The sequence below is a fragment of the Coenobita brevimanus genome, chromosome 7 (genome assembly GCF_032717465.1).
Source record: "Coenobita brevimanus isolate Jiangsu-jjx chromosome 7, ASM3271746v2, whole genome shotgun sequence".
NCBI lineage: Eukaryota > Metazoa > Arthropoda > Malacostraca > Decapoda > Coenobitidae > Coenobita > Coenobita brevimanus.
In genome coordinates, this window is record NC_136960.1 from 36,592,063 (window position 1) to 36,611,042 (window position 18,980).

The 18,980-nt window shown below is 39.1% G+C and overlaps 1 protein-coding gene across 1 annotated transcript in view; it reads left to right on the forward strand.

Moving 5' to 3' along the window:
- The window catches only part of Fas1 (fasciclin 1 Fas1 domain-containing), a 400,018-nt gene extending 381,290 nt beyond the window's left edge, over positions 1 to 18,728 (forward strand). The window contains exon 15 of the mRNA XM_080276078.1: positions 17,944 to 18,728. Coding sequence (XP_080132204.1) covers positions 17,944 to 18,152 — 209 coding nt within the window. The 3' untranslated portion in view covers positions 18,153 to 18,728. The remainder of the gene's footprint in view (positions 1 to 17,943) is intronic.
- Positions 18,729 to 18,980: the final 252 nt, after the last annotated feature.

Sequence of the window (18,980 nt, forward strand, 5' to 3'; positions counted from 1 at the left end):
GTAGTTTTGGCCTAACGTAGGACCACTTCAGAGCCAAAACTGTTGTATCTTCGCAACAAATACAATTCAGTAAGTGGGTGTAGTTTCTTCCATTTGAACACTTTACAACTCTGTGAAATCAGGACTCCAAATGTGTAGAATTATTTTGCTGTGTATGATGCAGTGATCTGCATTTAATATTTTGCAGTGTATGATGCAGTGATCTGCATTTAATATTATTTTTTAATTCTTAACATTGGAAACCAGGTGGATCCCTTGTGATCATGAAGATACTTTTTTATACTGTATATCTGATCCCATAACTTAATGAATGTTGATGTCTTTATAAAGTAGCAGTTACCATACAGTGATTGGGTATTAAAAATCTGGAATGAAAGCAGTGGAAATAAGGCTGGTTAGGAATGAATGTGGTATGTCTAGTGTAGATGAGATATATTGGGATCCCTGAAAGGTTTGGAGTAAGGAAGTGTATTGATTAAAGGGTGGAAGAGTGTGTGCGTAGACGCCGTAGTTAGACTGAGAGAATGGATGTGAACAGCCTGGCCAGAAGGGTATATGTGAGTCTGAAGGTAGGAGGCATTATGGAAGGCCAAGGAGATGGCTCTTTGAATCATTTTAAGTACTGACCGTTTAAATTAATGGTGTTTGGAAGGAGAGAAAATTATGATACTGTAATTTAGATTTTAATTTGCAGTGTAGGATAAAGAGAGAAAAAATGTAGGATGAACTGCAGAATATGGATCAGAGGGGGATTACTGGACAGGATTCATTTTTATATTTAGGAGCTGTGCTTATTTAACCATGACAGTATTGAGTGTGATGGAAAAGAGTAATCGGTGAACTGTATGATATATTCAGTACTAGGATGGGTAGTTGCAGGATTATGGAAAGGACTGTGTGAAAATGCATTGTTTTTGACATACACTTACACAGGAATGAAACCAGGGCAACTTAATAGTTTTTCTAGAGTTCCTCATGACCCAGTGCCTGTGTAGATCATAAAATTGAAGAGTTTCCATATGCCTTCCCCTTTCACATATTATAACATTTCATTTTGACTCATGTCACTTACCACATCATTAATCATTTCACCAGCCATTGGGAGCAGAGAGTGAGTGATTAGAAACACTGTATTAGAATGTATCTCAGTCATCAAGGGATTCACTTCCCGATGTGGTGGTAAGGGGCGTTGAAGAGTTTAATAACCGTACTTTGTGTAAATTTGATTAAGAGGTCTTCAGGTATTCTGCAGGACAGTTTATGGCTGTTACCTGTAGTTCTGATAACAGCCTCATCAGTTGGTATCATTTCTTTGTGTGTGTTACTTGGATGAGTGAAGCACTGTTTGTTGCAGTGGGATTTATTGAACCTAATGATTGCTGCACTCTTACATTCAAAGTGAATTTTCTTCTGTCTTATTTCGAGTTGCTTTGTCGTTTGGGTATTTCTTTCCATTTTCTTTGCCTAGCCAGAGTGCCAGTCACCTGTATGTGCGTCAGATTGATTTCTTTGTGGCAAATTGATCATGCAGTTTTTTGTTGTTGCAGACTTACAGAAATATAAGCCATTATACTTATTACTTGCCATTAGGACAGTGGTAAATTGAAAAGAGTTTGCATGTACAGTGAAAGGGATTATTTTTCTAATTAAACATTTATTATATGATAGGCTTATTGCATGACATTTAATTCCTTTTAATATTATTTTTGACAGAGCTTACGGTGATGGTCATCTCTTGGTATAGCTTTTCAAATGAGTTCTTTATAATATATAATGTACCTGTATATAAATTTTAAATGCTTGTCTGATGGTGACTATCAGTAACATTTTGCTTTTTTATAACTTTACTAACAAAAGCTTTACTGATTTTTAAATTAACAGCTTCACAGTCTTTAGTATTATTTCTGGCTACAGTATGCAGTACTTCTTCTATGCTGCCTGTTTTTGTTAACAATATAATAAATACACATGATTAACATTTACCCCCTTAATTTGTTAATTTCTTATATTTCAGGGAGATTATTATGAAGTGTAATAACTGTATGTACTGTATTGTACTGTACTGTATATATTGTAGCTTAAACCCAGCTCAGATAACTCCTTGTCTGACAACACCTCCTGAGGTGAATAGAACTCTTTGGCTGTAACTTGAATTTAAAAAAAAAAAAGTTCTGTCTGAAAGGGTTAATGGGGATTCGTTCTGACCCATTCATATTAACCAAGGTTTGTACAAGTCAGTTTAACTCTTCATTATCCATAGAATTATGAGATTACAGTACCAGGGTCAGATTCACAGACACACTTAGTCAATTCTCTGTTGTTACCGGGATATGTTTACCTAGGAAGGACAAGGAAAGGGAAAGTGCAGATGTCTTACCATGTCTCTTGTTCCTTATACGAAAACAAACCTTGGTTGCGAGGTGGACGATGTCGTAGTTTACACATTTGTCTTAATACGAAAGGCAAGAAATGAAGAGTGCAAAATTTTCTGTGTGTCCAGTTGTTCTTGTGAAAAAACAAAACAAAAAAAATTTGGTCTACATCATGGAATTAGTTGAAACTGTGTTTGAGGATCCCACCCGTGGACATACTGTAGGTGATGAGTGGGAGAAATTATGCCCATTGCCATGGTTGGCATATGATGATCACTGATTGTCAACTTAACACTTTCAGTTCCACGATGTGTATTTTTATTTTATTCTTGCTAACTCTAGAGAAGTAAAATTATATATTCAGCTCAGGATCCCCCCCCCCCCATGGGGGTCAGATGTAGCTTTTGTATACCCTTTCAGTAAAAAAAGGTCCACCAAATTTTCAGTTAATCATGTGAAAGTAGAAAGAAATTACAATATGCTGGTGGTCACAGGGGTTAATCAGTGCCTGTCATTGCTGGGGCAGATTTCTGTGGCAACTGAGTAAGCCAGACCTGCTGGTGAGTTATGCATTATCTAAACAAGTGGTCATAAGTCAAACTAATGAGCCATTGTGCTGATGTGTCCATTCATGCCCACTGTTACTCATCCTACACGACACCACTGAATGTTAGCATATATGGAAGGGTCAGTCTGAACATCCCCCTGATTTGATTTTTGCTTACTCCAGCTTTTCAAGGAATCAAAGAATATACTATAGTGTTTACTGTGTTTGTCTGAAAGATGTTGCTTCTTCCCTATGATCTTGGTGATTTGCTGTTTTTGTGTGTGTGTTTTTATCGAAGGCAGTATGGAAGTCCTGGAAGATATGTTTTATTTTTTAAGCACAATGTATGTGAATTTCATATGAGCAAATAGTTATAACTGATCATTCATTACAGTAGTACCTTAATGTGTCTTCTATAGATTCTAAATGTAATGACATATTTGTTTTAATAAGGTTATCCATGACTCACCAATTATTTGTTTCAAATTACAGGTGGAAATGAAAATAAGGGTAAGCCAGCAGATCTCCTTTTTCATATTAATTCAGCATAAGAGAGTATGCATTGATGTAATTTTTTTGAGTATGCATTGATGTAATTTTTTTTTCCCCTCAATAGAATAGTTATTGAATGTTTTTGACTGCATGGCATGTTTTTTTAAATTTTAATGAATGATGTATCCTGCCAGGCATTGTGGATTTAGTATTTTTTGATCGTTTTCTAACTTGTACCTTCATGTCGAGTGATTTTACAGCTGATGTTCAGCTGTTGCAGTTGGAATGCTGTGGGCAGCCAGAAGTAACAGCAAATATTTTTAAAAACATCAAGCATTATGCACAGTTTGTGGTCTGTGGTCTGATTGCAGTTTGGAAAAAAAAAAAAAAAAAAAGCTGGACATAATATGTTTTAAATGTATAGACAACAGAAAATGTGTTTTTATATGATACAGTACATAAGTTAGAGAAAATAACATGTAGTTACGGTGAGCATTCTTGCCTATGGTGACCCATTTTGTTTGGATGTTTTCAAAATTTACCTTTTATAATTAAATAGTGTCTAGTATTTATTTGAACTAGGGAACCAGCTTAATTCTTTACTGCCAGTATGATAAAGCCGGCATATTCAGAAAGATGGTGTAAGATACAGTGACTATACTGTACTAAATTTAATGGCAGTTTTGGATATAGTGCCCCAGAATTACTCATTTCCTGCCAGACCTAGGAGAGGCTCATAGTACCATAGGTCACTCTACAGAGAAAAATTGTTGCTGAAGGTCACTTTGGTGAAGCACTTAAGAAGGCATGGAACTGGTCCAGGAAATTGTATGAGGATATGATGTAGCCACATGCCATCAGCACTTTGTGTTGTTCATTTGTTAGTTTACCAGGCCAGCTTTTTCCACGTATGGCATAGACCACCAGTATTTTTGTTTCCTTCTGTTTATTTCACCTAAGCGAGTTTACTCAGTATGTTTCCCTCTCCTCTTTATGGCTCCACCTGCCCAAACCTCCGTTTTCCCGTTTTCTCCTCCTCCTTGCCAAGTGAGTTTCTTTCCTGTCCTGTTTTTCTGTTCTTCTCAGTTCACTTGCCCATAATCTCTTCTTGTGGCATGCATGAGTCACTTTCTTTTCTCTGTTTTTTTCTCTCACTACATGTCTTCTCCAATCTTACCTTTGTGTTCCTGTTTCCTCTCTACATGTTTTTTTTTTCCAAACATTGCCTTGCTGGGTTATAGTGTTTTCTTTCCCTTGGTCTGTCTCTGTTGCATCCCCATGTCAGTCATGGAAGCTAGGGCATTTGCTTCCCTTTTGTATTGACTCTCAGTCTTGGGAACATTGTCTTTCATTGATGCAAGATGCAGCAGACTGGTTGTAGAACCCCTTGCAGACAAAACCTCTTCTGACTTTAAATCTTGCTCATTGTCCCTTGTTTTGACAGTACCTCATGTGAGGCAGTTGTGTAGGGTGGAGGCATCCTTCCAGTCTCCTATCCCTTCTTTTACAGCATCATGCCAGTTCCAAGTCATTGTTACTTCATGGTGCATTCCTAGGCTCTGAACAAGTTGCCCCTCCCATCTTGTGGGTCACGACACACAACCACTTACATTACCGCCTCTCAGGCTTGCTGCCTCTTGCTTCATGGATGCAGGTAGCAGGATGCATTCCTTTATAGTATCTGTTCCCCTTTATCAGCAATATCCAGAGGTTGTTATTGCCTACTAGTTTGCTGTAGCCCTCATGTCCACCTTCCACTCTCCTCCCTTGCAAGATATCACTTAAAGGATGATAACTTTTGGTGGGTCTGGCAACTCATCACTTTCAGCTCATAGGACATCACACTCTGACCTTGAATCACTGTGTAGTCACATGTGATGAGTTGCCGAGAGGTGAGTCATATAATTCCTGAGAGAGGTTTTCAGTTTCTTGACTCCTGAAGGGACTCTGTTTCCATTTTGAAGATGATGTCTTCTAGAGCACATCGTAGACACCTCATTCTTACCATGTGTTCTTTAACACTCCATATCCTGGCACAAGTTGCAATGGTGAACTATGTAGCAAACCACTGATTCCTAGACTTAAAGTTCTTTTTTGTTTTTACTTATATTTTTAGATTAAACCTGCTTTGTCCCATGATGCAGCCAGTATACAGAATTAAAAAAAATTCCAGAAACTCAAGGATAAACCATTAGGGAAATGTCCAGTTCAAATGTAATAACTCAGATGCCTTGCATATACTTCTTCTCAACAAACAGACTTTTTTGCTTCAAGGTCCTTTGCCAAGCGCAGTGAGTGAGGACCTGATACCTTCCTAGTGTACATGTATTGGAAAACCTGGACCCCTACCTACTTGTTCTCTCCTTCCAACAACAAGACACTGCAATGAGTGTTTATTCATTTGTGGAAGTCCCAAGGTCGCATGATGCCTTTAGCACCTCTGTGGCCCTCTCAGCTGTGGTGCATAAACCTGCAAGTTTGGTGCTTCCATCCCACTTCCTTCTGGCTGCACTTTGACACCCCAATTATAGGCACTCTAGAAACCATGTTGACCCTTTGTGCCCAGAGTCTACCTAATATAAGCTCAGAATCCCTCAAGAGTGACAAACAGTGTCCACAAAGTATGTATACCTTTTGTTCAGTAATCAGTACAGGTATGTAGAATGTATCTTTGGTTATGGAACTGTATACACATGATGGGCTTATAGTGAGGGACCAGTCTATTAAATTTTCAAGGTCCAGTGTGATATGCTGTCAAGTATGAGTTATGGGGGAAGTTCTACTAAGTTCAAATTTTCCATTTCACCTATTACTGGATTACCTTATGGAGTTATTTCTTGTAAATACTCATACTCTGTCCAAGGGCCATCTTTACTTATTACTCTGGCTTAAATGACCCAGTGGTGCTAGGGTTCAAAGCTTTTACACCTGAACAGACAGTATCATTCATAAGGAGAGGCTTCTTCAGCTTACATCTTTCATTTCTCAGTCCAGCCTCTCATTGGCTCCTAGAGGTGGTCCTAAACATGTTGCAGTCCACATTTCCCTCCTCATTTTTCAATAACTCACATTCTGTACCAAAGCCTTGTTCCTTATGGGGCCATTCTCAGGAGCATCATCCCTGTGGCATGTCACTATTGGTGAACACCATAGCCCAGTTACTGGACCTCCTTTGGGCACACATTTCCACACTCACTAAGCCTCTGTTGAAAGTGAGCTCTTAATTTTCAAGGATCCAGGTTCCCACTTCACTCTGCCATGTATCACAACTTGCGGATGATGTATCTCGGCAACCATGTGACTTGGTTGTCTTATTTTACACACACACACACACACACACACACACACACACACACACACACACACACACACACACACACACACACACACACACACACACACACACACACACACACACACACACAGAGAGAGAGAGAGAGAGAGAGAGAGAGAGAGAGAGAGAGAGAGAGACGGAGAGAGAGGTCATCCCAGGCATCGCTCCTAACCTTGAGTAGTTTCAGGAATTTTGTCTGTCCTGTCTCCTAGGGTCTTTCTTTAAATTTAAAATAATGAAAGTTGGTAGACTACCAAAAATATAAAGATTTGTTGGCAATAGTATACATGAATGTTTGTGGCTTATTCGGTAACAGCTGTTTAGGTACTTTACCGGTACGTTAAAGATGGCCGAAAATGTAAACAATGAGGGAATGGAATTTCAAGGATTTGATGCTAATACTAATGTCATGGACCTGGTGAAAACATTAATTATGAGGATTAGTGAACTCGAAAAAAAAGTAGAGAATCTAGTGATAAAGGATGTGTCAGGAAATACGGAAACCACCATACAGAGTCTAATCCAGTCCAACGAAACAGCCAATGAAGAGATTAAGAATTTGAAGAGGGAAAATGTTGAACTGAGGAGGAAACTTGAAGAGAGTACTAATAAAACGGAGAAGGTGAGTAATGTACTAGAAGAACACAAGGCAAAGTGGGCACACGTAGAAGAAGAACAGAAAGAAGTGGTCAGCTTAAGAGAGATCATCCAGGAAGAAAGGGAAATGAACAAGAAAGAAATGGAAGAAAATGTAGTGAAAATACTGAAGAAAAAAGAGAAAATAGTGAGAGAAACTGTAGAAAGGAACAGATGTGTGGTAGTATTTGGAAACAGGGAAGAGGAAGAATAGGTTAGGTTCGCAAGACTCGAGAGAGACACGAACATGGTGAGAGGAATATTAGGCAAGATTGACCCCGAAGGAGACAAGTGGGTAAAAGAAATTGAGGAAGTAAGGAGGATAGGGCCTTATAAGAAAGGGGAAACAAGACCAATGAGAGTCAAGTTTACATCAGAAAGTGTAATAAATGAGATACTTAAAGTGACCTGGAAATTAAGCAAAGAGGCGGGGATGGAAAATATTATAATAAGAAAAGATCTGAATGAAGAAGAAAGAGAAGTTTTAAAATCATTAAAGGAAGAAGTAAAGGAAAAAAATGATAAGAGGACAGAGGAAGAACGTAATACTTTTTTTTGGAGAGTATTGGATATGAAAGTAAGGAAATGGTATTTAAGGAAATAGAAGTGAAGGAAACTAGGGGGGATGGTTGTGAAAGATCAGAAGTTGAGGAAGTGGTACGGACAGAGAGTAGGAGAGAAGAGGGTATTAATAATGTCAAAAATAATTTGAAGGTGATATATACTAATGTTGATGGTTTCATATCGACAAGGATTGAAATTAATGATTTCTTGAGAGAACATGAACCTGATGTCATGTGCTTTGTAGAGACCAAATTAAGAGAAGATATTGATGTTCATTTGGGAGATGGTAAATACAAACTGTGGAGAAAAGACAGAAAAGAAAAAAAGGGAGGAGGAGGAGTGATGATAGCAGTGAAGAACAACATAAATGTAGATACTGTGGAAATGGGAGAAGGCAGGGCTGAAGTGATATATATGAAATTAGAAACTGGAGAGAATGTTAAGACATAAATTAGAAACTGGAGAGAATGTTAAGAGAGATATGGCGGTAGTGTATGTTCCCCCAAAGACGAGAGCATGGAAGGATGACGAATACCATGAGATGTTGTCAGATATGGCTATCTACTTGCAAAAAATAATTGAGAAAAGCAATAATATAATTTTGGTGGGTGACTTTAATTGTAAAGAGGTGAACTGGGAGGAATGGTACTCGGGAGGCGGCGAGGATTCGTGGGGTACTATGTTATTAAATATAATAATGAATAATGTGATGACGCAGTGGGTCAAAGAAGAGACACGGTTTCGAGGTGAGGACACACCAGCAAGGTTAGATTTACTGTTCACCAAAGAACCCGATGTAATAGAATCATTGGAATATCTCTGTCCTTTGGGAAAAAGTGATCACGTGGTCATTGAGTTCCAGATGTTAATAGGAAACGTCGAGCCAAGAGACGAGCTTCATAGACAGGGAAGATACAACTTTGGCAAAGCAAATTTTACAGGATTGAGAAACTTTTTTGAAAATGCGGATTGGAGAAAATTCAGAGAAACAAGAGAGATACAGAGGAAGTGGGATATCTTTCTAGACCTCTATAATTTGGGAGTGGAAAAATTTGTACCAAGAGTAAGAGGGAAAGAAAACAGGAAAAAGGAGTGGTTTAATAGAAGGTGTATGATAGCCAAAAAAGAGAGAGATAAGGCGTGGAACAATTGGAGAAAGAGAGGTAACGACAGAACAAAGGAAGAATATAAAAGGACAAGAAACGAATACACAAGAATACGTAGGGAAGAAGAAAGGAATTTTGAAAAAGGTATAATTGACAAATGCAAGGATGAACCCAAACTGTTTTATAGATTTGTTAATGGCGAACTGAAACAAAAGGAAGGAATCACCAAGCTGAAAGTAGATGGAGAGGTCTTTAAGGATGCGGCAATGCAAGCAGAAATAATGAACAAACGTTTCCAGTCAGTTTTCACTAAAGAAAAGGAGCTTGTGGAAGGGGAGGGAGTGATTAGAAATGTTCCGGTGATGAAAGATATAAAAGTGGAGGTGCAGGAAGTGTATAAATTACTGGAAACTCAAGATGTAAGGAAAGCCCCAGGACCTGATGGAATTTCTAATTGGGTATTGAAGGAATGCAGAGAACAACTGGCGGATAAAATTTCACAGCTTAATTGTATGCTCACTGGAAGAGGGGAAAGTGCCAAAAGAATGGAAGAGGGCAAATGTGGTACCAATTTACAAGGGAGGAAACAGGGAAGAACCCCTGAATTATAGACCAGTGTCTCTAACCAGCATGGTCGCAAAATTGTGTGAGAGAATCCTGAAAGACAGATGGATAAAATATCTGGAAGAGATGAATATTTTGGCTGAATGTCAGTTTGGATTCAGAAGTGGAAGGTCATGTGTTTCAAACTTGTTGAGCTTTTACTCAAGAGCGATTGATGTGGTACAGGAGAGAGATGGTTGGGTGGATTGTGTGTACTTAGACTTAGAGAAGGCCTTTGACAAGGTACCTCATAAGAGACTAATGTGGAAACTAGAATATATAGGAGGATTAAAGGGGAAACTTCTGGAATGGATGAGAGACTTTTTGAGAGACAGACAAATGAGGACAGTAATAAAGGAAAAGATGTCTGGATGGAGGGAAGTAACAAGTGGAGTCCCTCAAGGCTCAGTGTTGGCGCCAGTAATGTTCCTGATTTACGTAAATGATATGGTAGATGGAGTGAACAGTTATGCGAGTCTGTTTGCTGATGATGTAAAGATCTTGAGGAAGATAGAGGTTGAGGAGGATTGTAAAATACTGCAGGAGGATTTGGATAGGATACACAATTGGAGCCGGACGTGGGAAATGAAATTTAATGTAAAGAAATGTAAAATATTGGAAATGGGTAAAAGTAGCAGGAGACCATCACTGAATTATTTTTTGGGTAATGAATTAATCACAAAAAGGAGAGAAGAGAAAGATTTGGGAGTGCTGGTCCAAGATAGTTTGTCACCAGAAAAGCACATTAACAAGATAGTTGGAGAGACTTATAAGCTCTTGACTAACATAAGAGTAGCATTTCATTATATGGATGAGGAAATGATGAAAAAATTGATAGTGGCCATGATCCGCCCCAGGTTAGAATATGCAGCGGTAGTGTGGTCCCCACACAAAAAGAAAGATATAAACAAGATTGAGAGAATACAAAGAACAGCAACCAAGATGGTCCCCAGTCTGACAGACCTGTCATACAGAGAGAGGCTGGAAAAACTGGATTTGCCTTCGTTAGAGGAAAGGAGAAAGAGGGGAGACATGATTGCGGTGTTCAGGACCATGGTGGGAGTAGATAAAATTGACAAAGAAGATCTGTTTGTATGGGATAAGAGAGCAACAAGAGGACATGGAATGAAATTGAAAAAGTCAAGCTGCTTGAAGGATATCAAGAAATATAGCTTTCCTTACAGAAGTATAGACTTATGGAATAGCCTGGACAAAGAGATCGTCCAGTCTAAAAACTTAAACGAGTTTAAAGTTAAATTCGACTTATTGAGAAACAGCGACGGAAACCCACGAGCATAGTACATTCCGTGTATATCACAATTAGGTATATTCTTAAATATTTGAAACGACTTAGACAAAGAGGTGGTGCATGAGAAAAACATTCATGTGTGTAAAGGTAGACTTGATAAATGTGGATATGGAGGCAGGACAACACGAGCATTGCTCAATTCCTGTATACTACAAATAGGTAAATACAAATAGGTAAATACACACACACACACACACACACACACACACACACACACACACACACACGAGAGAGAGGAAGTGGGATATCTTTGTAGACCTCTATAATTTGGGAGTGGAAAAATTTGTACCAAGAGTAAGGGGGAAAGAAAACAGGAAAAAGGAGTGGTTTAATAGAAGGTGTATGATGGCAAAAAAAAAGAGAGAGAGATAAGGTGTGGAACAACTGGAGAAAGAGAGGTAACAACAGAACAAAGGAAGAATATAAAAGAACTAGAAATGAATACACAAGAATACATAGAGAAGAAGAAAGGAATTTTGAAAAAGGTATAATAGACAAATGTAAGGATGAACCCAAACTGTTTTCTAGATTTGCTAATGGCAAACTGAAACAAAAGGAAGGACTCACCAAACTGAAAGTAAAAGGAGAGATCTATAAAGATGCAGCAGTGCAAGCTAAAATAATGAACAAAAGTTTCCAATCAGTTTTCACTAATGAAAAGGAGTTTGTGGAAGGGGAGAGAGTGATTAGAAATGTACCGGTGATAAAAGATATAAAAGTGGAGGTACAGGAAGTGTATAAATTACTGGAAGCTCAAGATGTAAGGAAAGCCCCAGGACCTGATGGAATTTCTAATTGGGTATTGAAGGAATGCAGAGAACAAGTGGCGGATAAAATTCACAGTTTACTTGTGTGTTCTCTGGAATGGGGAAAGTGCCACAAGAATGGAAGAGGGCAAATGTGGTACCAATTTATAAGGGAGGAAACAGGGAAGAACCCCTGAATTATAGACCAGTGTCTCTAACCAGCATGGTCGCAAAATTGTGTGAGAGAATCCTGAAAAACAGATGGATAAAATATCTAGAAGAGATGAATGTTTTGGCTGAATGTCAGTTAGGATTCAGAAGTGGAAGGTCATGTGTTTCCAACTTGTTGAGCTTTTACTCAAGAGCGATTGACGTGGTACAGGAGAGAGAGATGGTTGGGTGGATTGTGTGTTCTTAGAGAAGACCTTCGACAAGGTACCTCATAAGAGACTAACGTAGAAACTAGAGTATATAGGAGGACTGAAGGGGAAGCTCCTGGAATAGATGAGAGACTTTTTGAGAGACAGACAAATGAGGACAGTAATAAAGGATAGGATGTCTGGGTGGAGGGAAGTAACAAATAGTCCCTCAAGGCTCAGTGTTGGCGCCAGTAATGTTCCTGATTTACGTAAATGATATGGTAGATGGAGTGAACAGTTATGCAAGTCTGTTTGCTGGTGATGTAAAGATCTTGAGGAAGGTAGAGGTTGAGGAGGATTGTAAAATGCTGCAGGAGGATCTGGATAGGATACATGATTGGAGCCGGATGTGGGAAATGAAATTTAACATAAAGAAATGTAAAATATTGGAAATGGGTAAAAGTACCAGGAGGCCATCACTGAATTATCTGTTGGGTAATGAATTAATCACAAAGACGAGAGAAGAGAAAGATTTGGGAGTGCTGGTCCAAGATAGTTTGTCACCTGAAAAACATATTAACAAGATAATTAGAGAGACGTATAAACTCTTGACTAACATAAGAGTAGCATTTCATTATATGGATGAGGAGATGATGAAAAAATTGATAGTGGCCATGATCCGCCCCAGGTTAGAATATGCAGCGGTAGTGTGGTCCCCACACAAAAAGATTGAGAGAATACAAGGAACAGCAACTGAGATGGTCCCCAGTCTGGCAGATCTGTCATACAGAGAGAGGCAGGAAAAGCTGGATTTGCCTTCCTTAGAGGAAAGGAGAAAGAGGGGAGACATGATTGCAGTGTTCAGGACCATGATAGGAGAAGATAAAATTGACCGAGAAGATCTGTTTGTATGGGATAAGAGAGCAACAAGAGGACATGTAATGAAATTGAAGAAATCAAGCTGCTTGAAGGATATCAAGAAACATAGTTTTCCTTACAGAAGTATAGACTTGTGGAATAGCCTGGACAAAGAGATCGTCCAGTCAAAAAACTTAAACGATTTTAAAGGTAAATTTGACTTACTGAGAAACAGCGACGGGAACCCACGAGCATAGCACATCTTGTGAATATCATAGTTAGGTATATTAGTTAAATCCATAAATATCTGGAACGACTTAGATGAAGAGATGGTGCAGGCGAAAAACATTCTTGTGTGTAAAAGTAGACTAGATAAATGTGGATATGGAGACAGGACATCACGAGCATTGCTTAATTCCTATATACTACAAATAGGTAAATACATACATATATACATACACATACAATCATGGCAATGTCAGACCTACTGATTGATTTTCAAAGTTCTAAGTCCTGCCACCTTACTTCACCCCTCCATGCACCCACCTCCCATGCCACACAGTCTGTGGACACACCACTCGAGGAACTGGGACATCATTGGTTATAGAAGTGTATTTTTTTTTTTTTTTTTTTTTTTATGCGAGGAAGAAGGAACCAAAGGCCATGAGCCCGCAGTAACAGTTCCCTCCAAGAGAAAAACAAAATACAATAGAGAGCCAAATTCAAGATCCGATCATTTTGAGATGCCTGGACACACTGCGTTTGAAAGACTGGAGATCATAGGCAGGAGGAAATACAGACAGAGGGAGACAGTTCCAGAGCTGACCTGTTGCATGAATGAAAGACTGGGAGTAACGGTTAACTCTTGCATTAGAGAGTTGGACAGAAAAGGGATGAGAGTTTGCTGCCAGACGGGTGCTACGCGCCCGTCGTAGAGGTGGAGGAATGCAAGCAGACAGTTCAGAGGAGCAGTGACCATTAAAGTAGCGATAGAAAAGAGATAAAGATGCAACAGTGCGGCGAAGAGACAGAGGTTGAAGGATGTCAGTAAGAGGAGGAGAGTTAATGAGACGAAAAGCCTTTGACTCCACCCTATTGAGAAGAGCTGTATGTGGGGAGCCTCCCCACACATGAGAGTTGTACTCCACACAGGGGCGGATAAAACCCCTGTATAGAGTCAACAATTGTGCAGGGGTAAAGAAAGAGCAGAGTCGGCTTAGCACACCCAATCTCTTGGAAGCAGATTTTACAAGAGATGTAATATGATCTTTCCAAGATAAGTCCCGAGTAAATGAAACCCCAAGCATGTTCAAGGATGATGCAGGATTAATCTGAATATTATTAAACATTAGTGGGTATACCTGTGGAAGATTTTGTCGGGTTGATAGGTGTAAGAACTGAGTCTTAGAAGCATTAAAGACAACCATATTATTTTTACCCCAGTCAGAGATATTAGCCAAGTCAGACATTAGGTGTGCCATAGCCTCATCCCTTGTTTCTTGAATAGGTGTATAATAGGTGTATAATGAGGGACCAGCCTAATAATTTTTCAAGGTCCAGTGTGATATGCTGTTCAGTAACATGGCTTCCAAGGGATGCATTGATGTTCACCAGTCAGTGAATGAATTGAGCCAGGTTTCAACGAAACTTAAGGGGTAGTTTCTTCTATATAAACCAAACACAGTGGAGATTTAGAACCTTTCATGTTGACTTCAAACCATGTTGAGATATCGCTTGAGCGATCACAGTGCATGTGAAGTGATAATTGGGTTCATTTCCTTAGGTGCAATACATTGTTTCAATGGAAGTTTATTTTTCAAGTGTTTCATTTTATATATATATATATATATATACAGTATGGTATTTTTTTTTTTCCAAGAAAAAATTCTGATAGTTGTATGCATATTGGTAATATTCATATCCAGTTGAACCTAGGGAAGAAAATACAAGGTAATGCATTTTTGTTCAGCTGTGAAATTTTTATGCATTAGTTGTCGTGCATGTTGGTGGATACTCATATCCAGTTGAACCTAGGGCCACAAATTAATAATAATAATAATAAAATAATAATAATAATAAAGAAATATTGCATGTCAGTGTATGTGCATGTTGTATCTTTTGTTGATTTGACACCACCAACTGCACCAATTACTGTGAAGGCATGCTTCTCATGATGTTGGTTGCTTGAGGAGAGTAAGTTGAGTCTAGAATTTAAGATATTGAAAATGGATAATGGTGATTAGCTTGGAGGTTAGTGAATTTAGTCAGTACATATAGTATTACAGTACTGTACTGCTGTTCTGTAGATAGTTTATTTTTTTTTTTTTTTTTATTTTTTTTTTTTTTTTCATGTTTATATAGCTGTTATACCCTTAATTCAAGAGACTCATTACTAAATCATTTTTTTTTCATACTGTGGCATATTGGAGAATCCATATTTCCTTACCTTATATTGTGATCCTGTAAAAGGCCTAGAGTCCTCATTTGTCAACCAGTGTTCATATAAACTGAATGTTTTGTACATGAAATTCCACGCCAACTCACTAAGCCCATCATCCAGTACTGAACGGTTCTGTGTGGTGTCTTTGTGGTGTTGCCATCATTGTATATGGAGCCAATCACAGTAGAGTGCTGTACCGTAAGTTCTGATATATTGTATGATTTTGTAGTGCCATTAATTGTTCAATTGGAAGAATACCATTGCAAGTGTTGATCATAATTCTCCCAAAAGACTGGAGTAGTATTTAATTTACTGATTGAACCAGCCTGACTGACCCAAAATTAGTGACATAATACTATTCTGTTCAATGATTGTTTCCTGTTAACTACTGCTGGCAGTAATGTACCAGTTGATGTTATGACAATTATACCACCATCTAGCCTTTTTGATCAAATAAACATTATCATGGACAACAGTTTTGTTCATGTAATACTTTCTTTAGTTTAATGTCATATTCTCTTTAGAGCAGCATGGTAGATAGCAGTAACTTGAACATTTAGAAGATCTAGAAATATATCAGTTTGATTCATTTCTGATGCTAGGACCAAGGTAAGTCAGATTGTGATTTAGGGAAAAGCACTTGTGTCAGCAGTGATAGCAGCAGCTTTCTATATGTAATAATTCATTCTTGAACAGTAATTTTTTTATTCATTATATTACTTTCCTCATATTTCATTTGCATATATATGAGGATGTCAGTATGAAGTACACCATATCCTCTACTAATGTATATTGTACGGCGCTCAGTGGAAATGAATCTGTATGCAGCCGATCATTGTCAGCTGGTCTGTGATTACACTGCAGCTTCACAGACTTCATATTTTTGGATGATAAAAAATATTATTGCTATTTTTTCTGCACATAAAAGTAAGAGGAAGACAACATAAATCAGGGTTACATCAGTATGCCATGCATACAAAGCAATTTACAGTAGAGCCAAAATGGAGAGAAACCTTGACTGAACTCAGGCCAAATAAGCCACCTGTATAGTACTTTTTGGTCCTGATGTGAATATTTCTAGATCGCATATAGACAGGTCAGTTTTATGCAGACCATGACCTCATCTCAGGTCTTTTTTGGTTTGCCTTTTGCAGTTCTACCCTTAGTGTTCAAAGCTCTCGCCCTCTGCACCCAGTTTTCATTTTGTACATTGCATGTGGAAGGTGAGTGGTGTGAAGATTGAGAGTAGAGTTGCAAGAAGTAAACCAAAAAAGACCTGGGACAAAGTCATAGAATGTGACCACAGGGATACAGGACTGGATAGGAAAGCTGCTAGGGATCAGGCGGCTTGGAGACCAAGGTCAGTGCATGCATCAGTGTTTGAGCCATTATAACTGAACAAAGAAATAGGCATAGAAGATGCAAAACAGTCACTATGTTTTGATGAGTTATGAGAGATATAAGAAACTTCTTGGTGTGACCAGGCTGTGCTAGATTTGCATTTTTTTTTTTTTTTTTTTCTCTTGGGAACTACTGGTCAAAGGTAACAGGAAAATGTCATTGACAACCTCATAAATTCTGGCTCCATTATGTACATAGGTCAAAAGTCACTGAGCAAAGTTTTGAGAAATATATAGTAGTCTTATTGTCATCTTTAATTTTATTTTGTTTTTCCCATCCATCCATCCATCATCCAATCCTACGTTGCCCCATGGGGAGCGTAAAAGCCCGGGGCTAGGCAAGTTGGTCCTGACATTTAAGATGAGAGTGACCAGCCTCACTCATCCTGAGTGGTGTTATGTGAGCAATAACCCCAACCACCCCTTGGATATAAACCTTCACCAGCTAAATTCGATTGGAGTGCTGCAGTTACCCACTATACCACCAGGCGCCATAATTTGGTTATATGGTTACCAGCCAGTGTAGTAAATGGTTTCCTGGTGAACAGGAAACCATTTGGCTTGTCACTCAATATAGAGTCACCCATAGGCAGAAGGAACAGGAAAGAATGAAGGAAAGAAAGACAAAAGAGGGAGTGTAAAGTCACCTGTAGGCAGAAGGACGAGGAAAGCATGAAGTAAAGAAAGACAGAAGAGGAAGGAAGGAAAAGAGGGAGGAGAGGAAAGGGTAGACACCTGAGAGCAGCACTACATCGAGTGAGTGGATGGTGAGCGCCCCCACCTACCACTCCCTCCAAGATAATATTACTGAGTTGCAGCCACTGGTGTACAGTTTATGCTGATAAAAACCTCCAGGGGGGAACATGAGCCAAGAAAAAAAAAGTCCACGATGGTTGTAAGAAGGCCAGGAAGGCAGATAGCCGCTGAATGAAAAGTTATCTTTGTTAGTTCCTCCAGAGTCACCGTATCATACGCTTTGATAACTTTCATTACATAGATAACAGATTATTACAGAGTTGCTCTCTATTCTTCAGATGTATCTTTTTGCCACAATTGGTATTGGTTGTAATGCTCTTGTACTATTCACCAAAAATCATACATTACAGTATTTAAAAGAAAATAGAGTGTGTGTGCATATCTGTATATCCCAGATACACTCATGTCCCTCTTCCCTCAGAGTACTTTGTGGAGTGGAAAGGTGTCACTGCTCGAGTGATCCGGCCAGATGTGGAGTGTGTCAATGGAGTGGTTCATGTGATCGACCAAGTACTTATGGCACAGCAAGATGTCACTGTGTCCGGCTCAACATACCATGCTGCCACTGGTGTAGCCACCCTCACTGCTACCTTCATCACTGTTGCATTCGCCCGTGCCCTACACCGCTAAGTTGTAGTTTCCTCTCTGGCATAGACCCTACCAGCAGTAGGGAAAGTGGGGGTCCAAGCCCATCCCTTCCTTCACTTGGGGAGTGCTCATCCCTCTGTTTTCCCCACTATTCTTACATGTCCCGCCTTCCCCCCATGGTCAAGGCATGGTGGTGAATTCTGATGGGCTTCTATCAATGTGCGAAGATGATCGGAAGAATAAAAAGAAACTTTGATGTTGGGAAGGGGATGACTACAGTTAAAGTATAGCTGGTTAATAGTCAACTCAGTTGACCATTACCATGTGGCCAGAGTATGCAAGTATAACCAGGTTAAGTACACATTGACCAAAGGATGGGGTGGGCCATGTGAGAGTAGTGGGGAAAATGGGGGATGAGCACCCCCCAAATGAAGGGAGGGATGGGTTCAGTCCCTCATTTTTCCCTACCACTCCTACCATCCTGGTTTTAATTCACCTTTACTACACTTCCAGATTTGGCACCCTTATTTCCAAATCAATAACACTGGCCCTGTTCTTCATTGACATACTTTACCATCAGTATGATTTCTGGCATTTGTTCCTCTCATCCCAAGCCACCAACAAAAGTGTCAATAAAGAACGATAGATAAAGTGCCCATGGTTCTGGATCCATCAGTCCTTCCTGACACATTTCTTCCCCCTCATACTACACGTACTAACCTTCTTCTTCCTTCATGGCTGATTTTTTGCTTGTTTTGGCATTAAAATCAGTCATTCTTATCATCATTATTCTGTCTAACAGAATTTCTCAGCTCAACCTCATTTTAACAGATTTCATTATTTTTTTCCAGCACTATCTCACATTCCTTT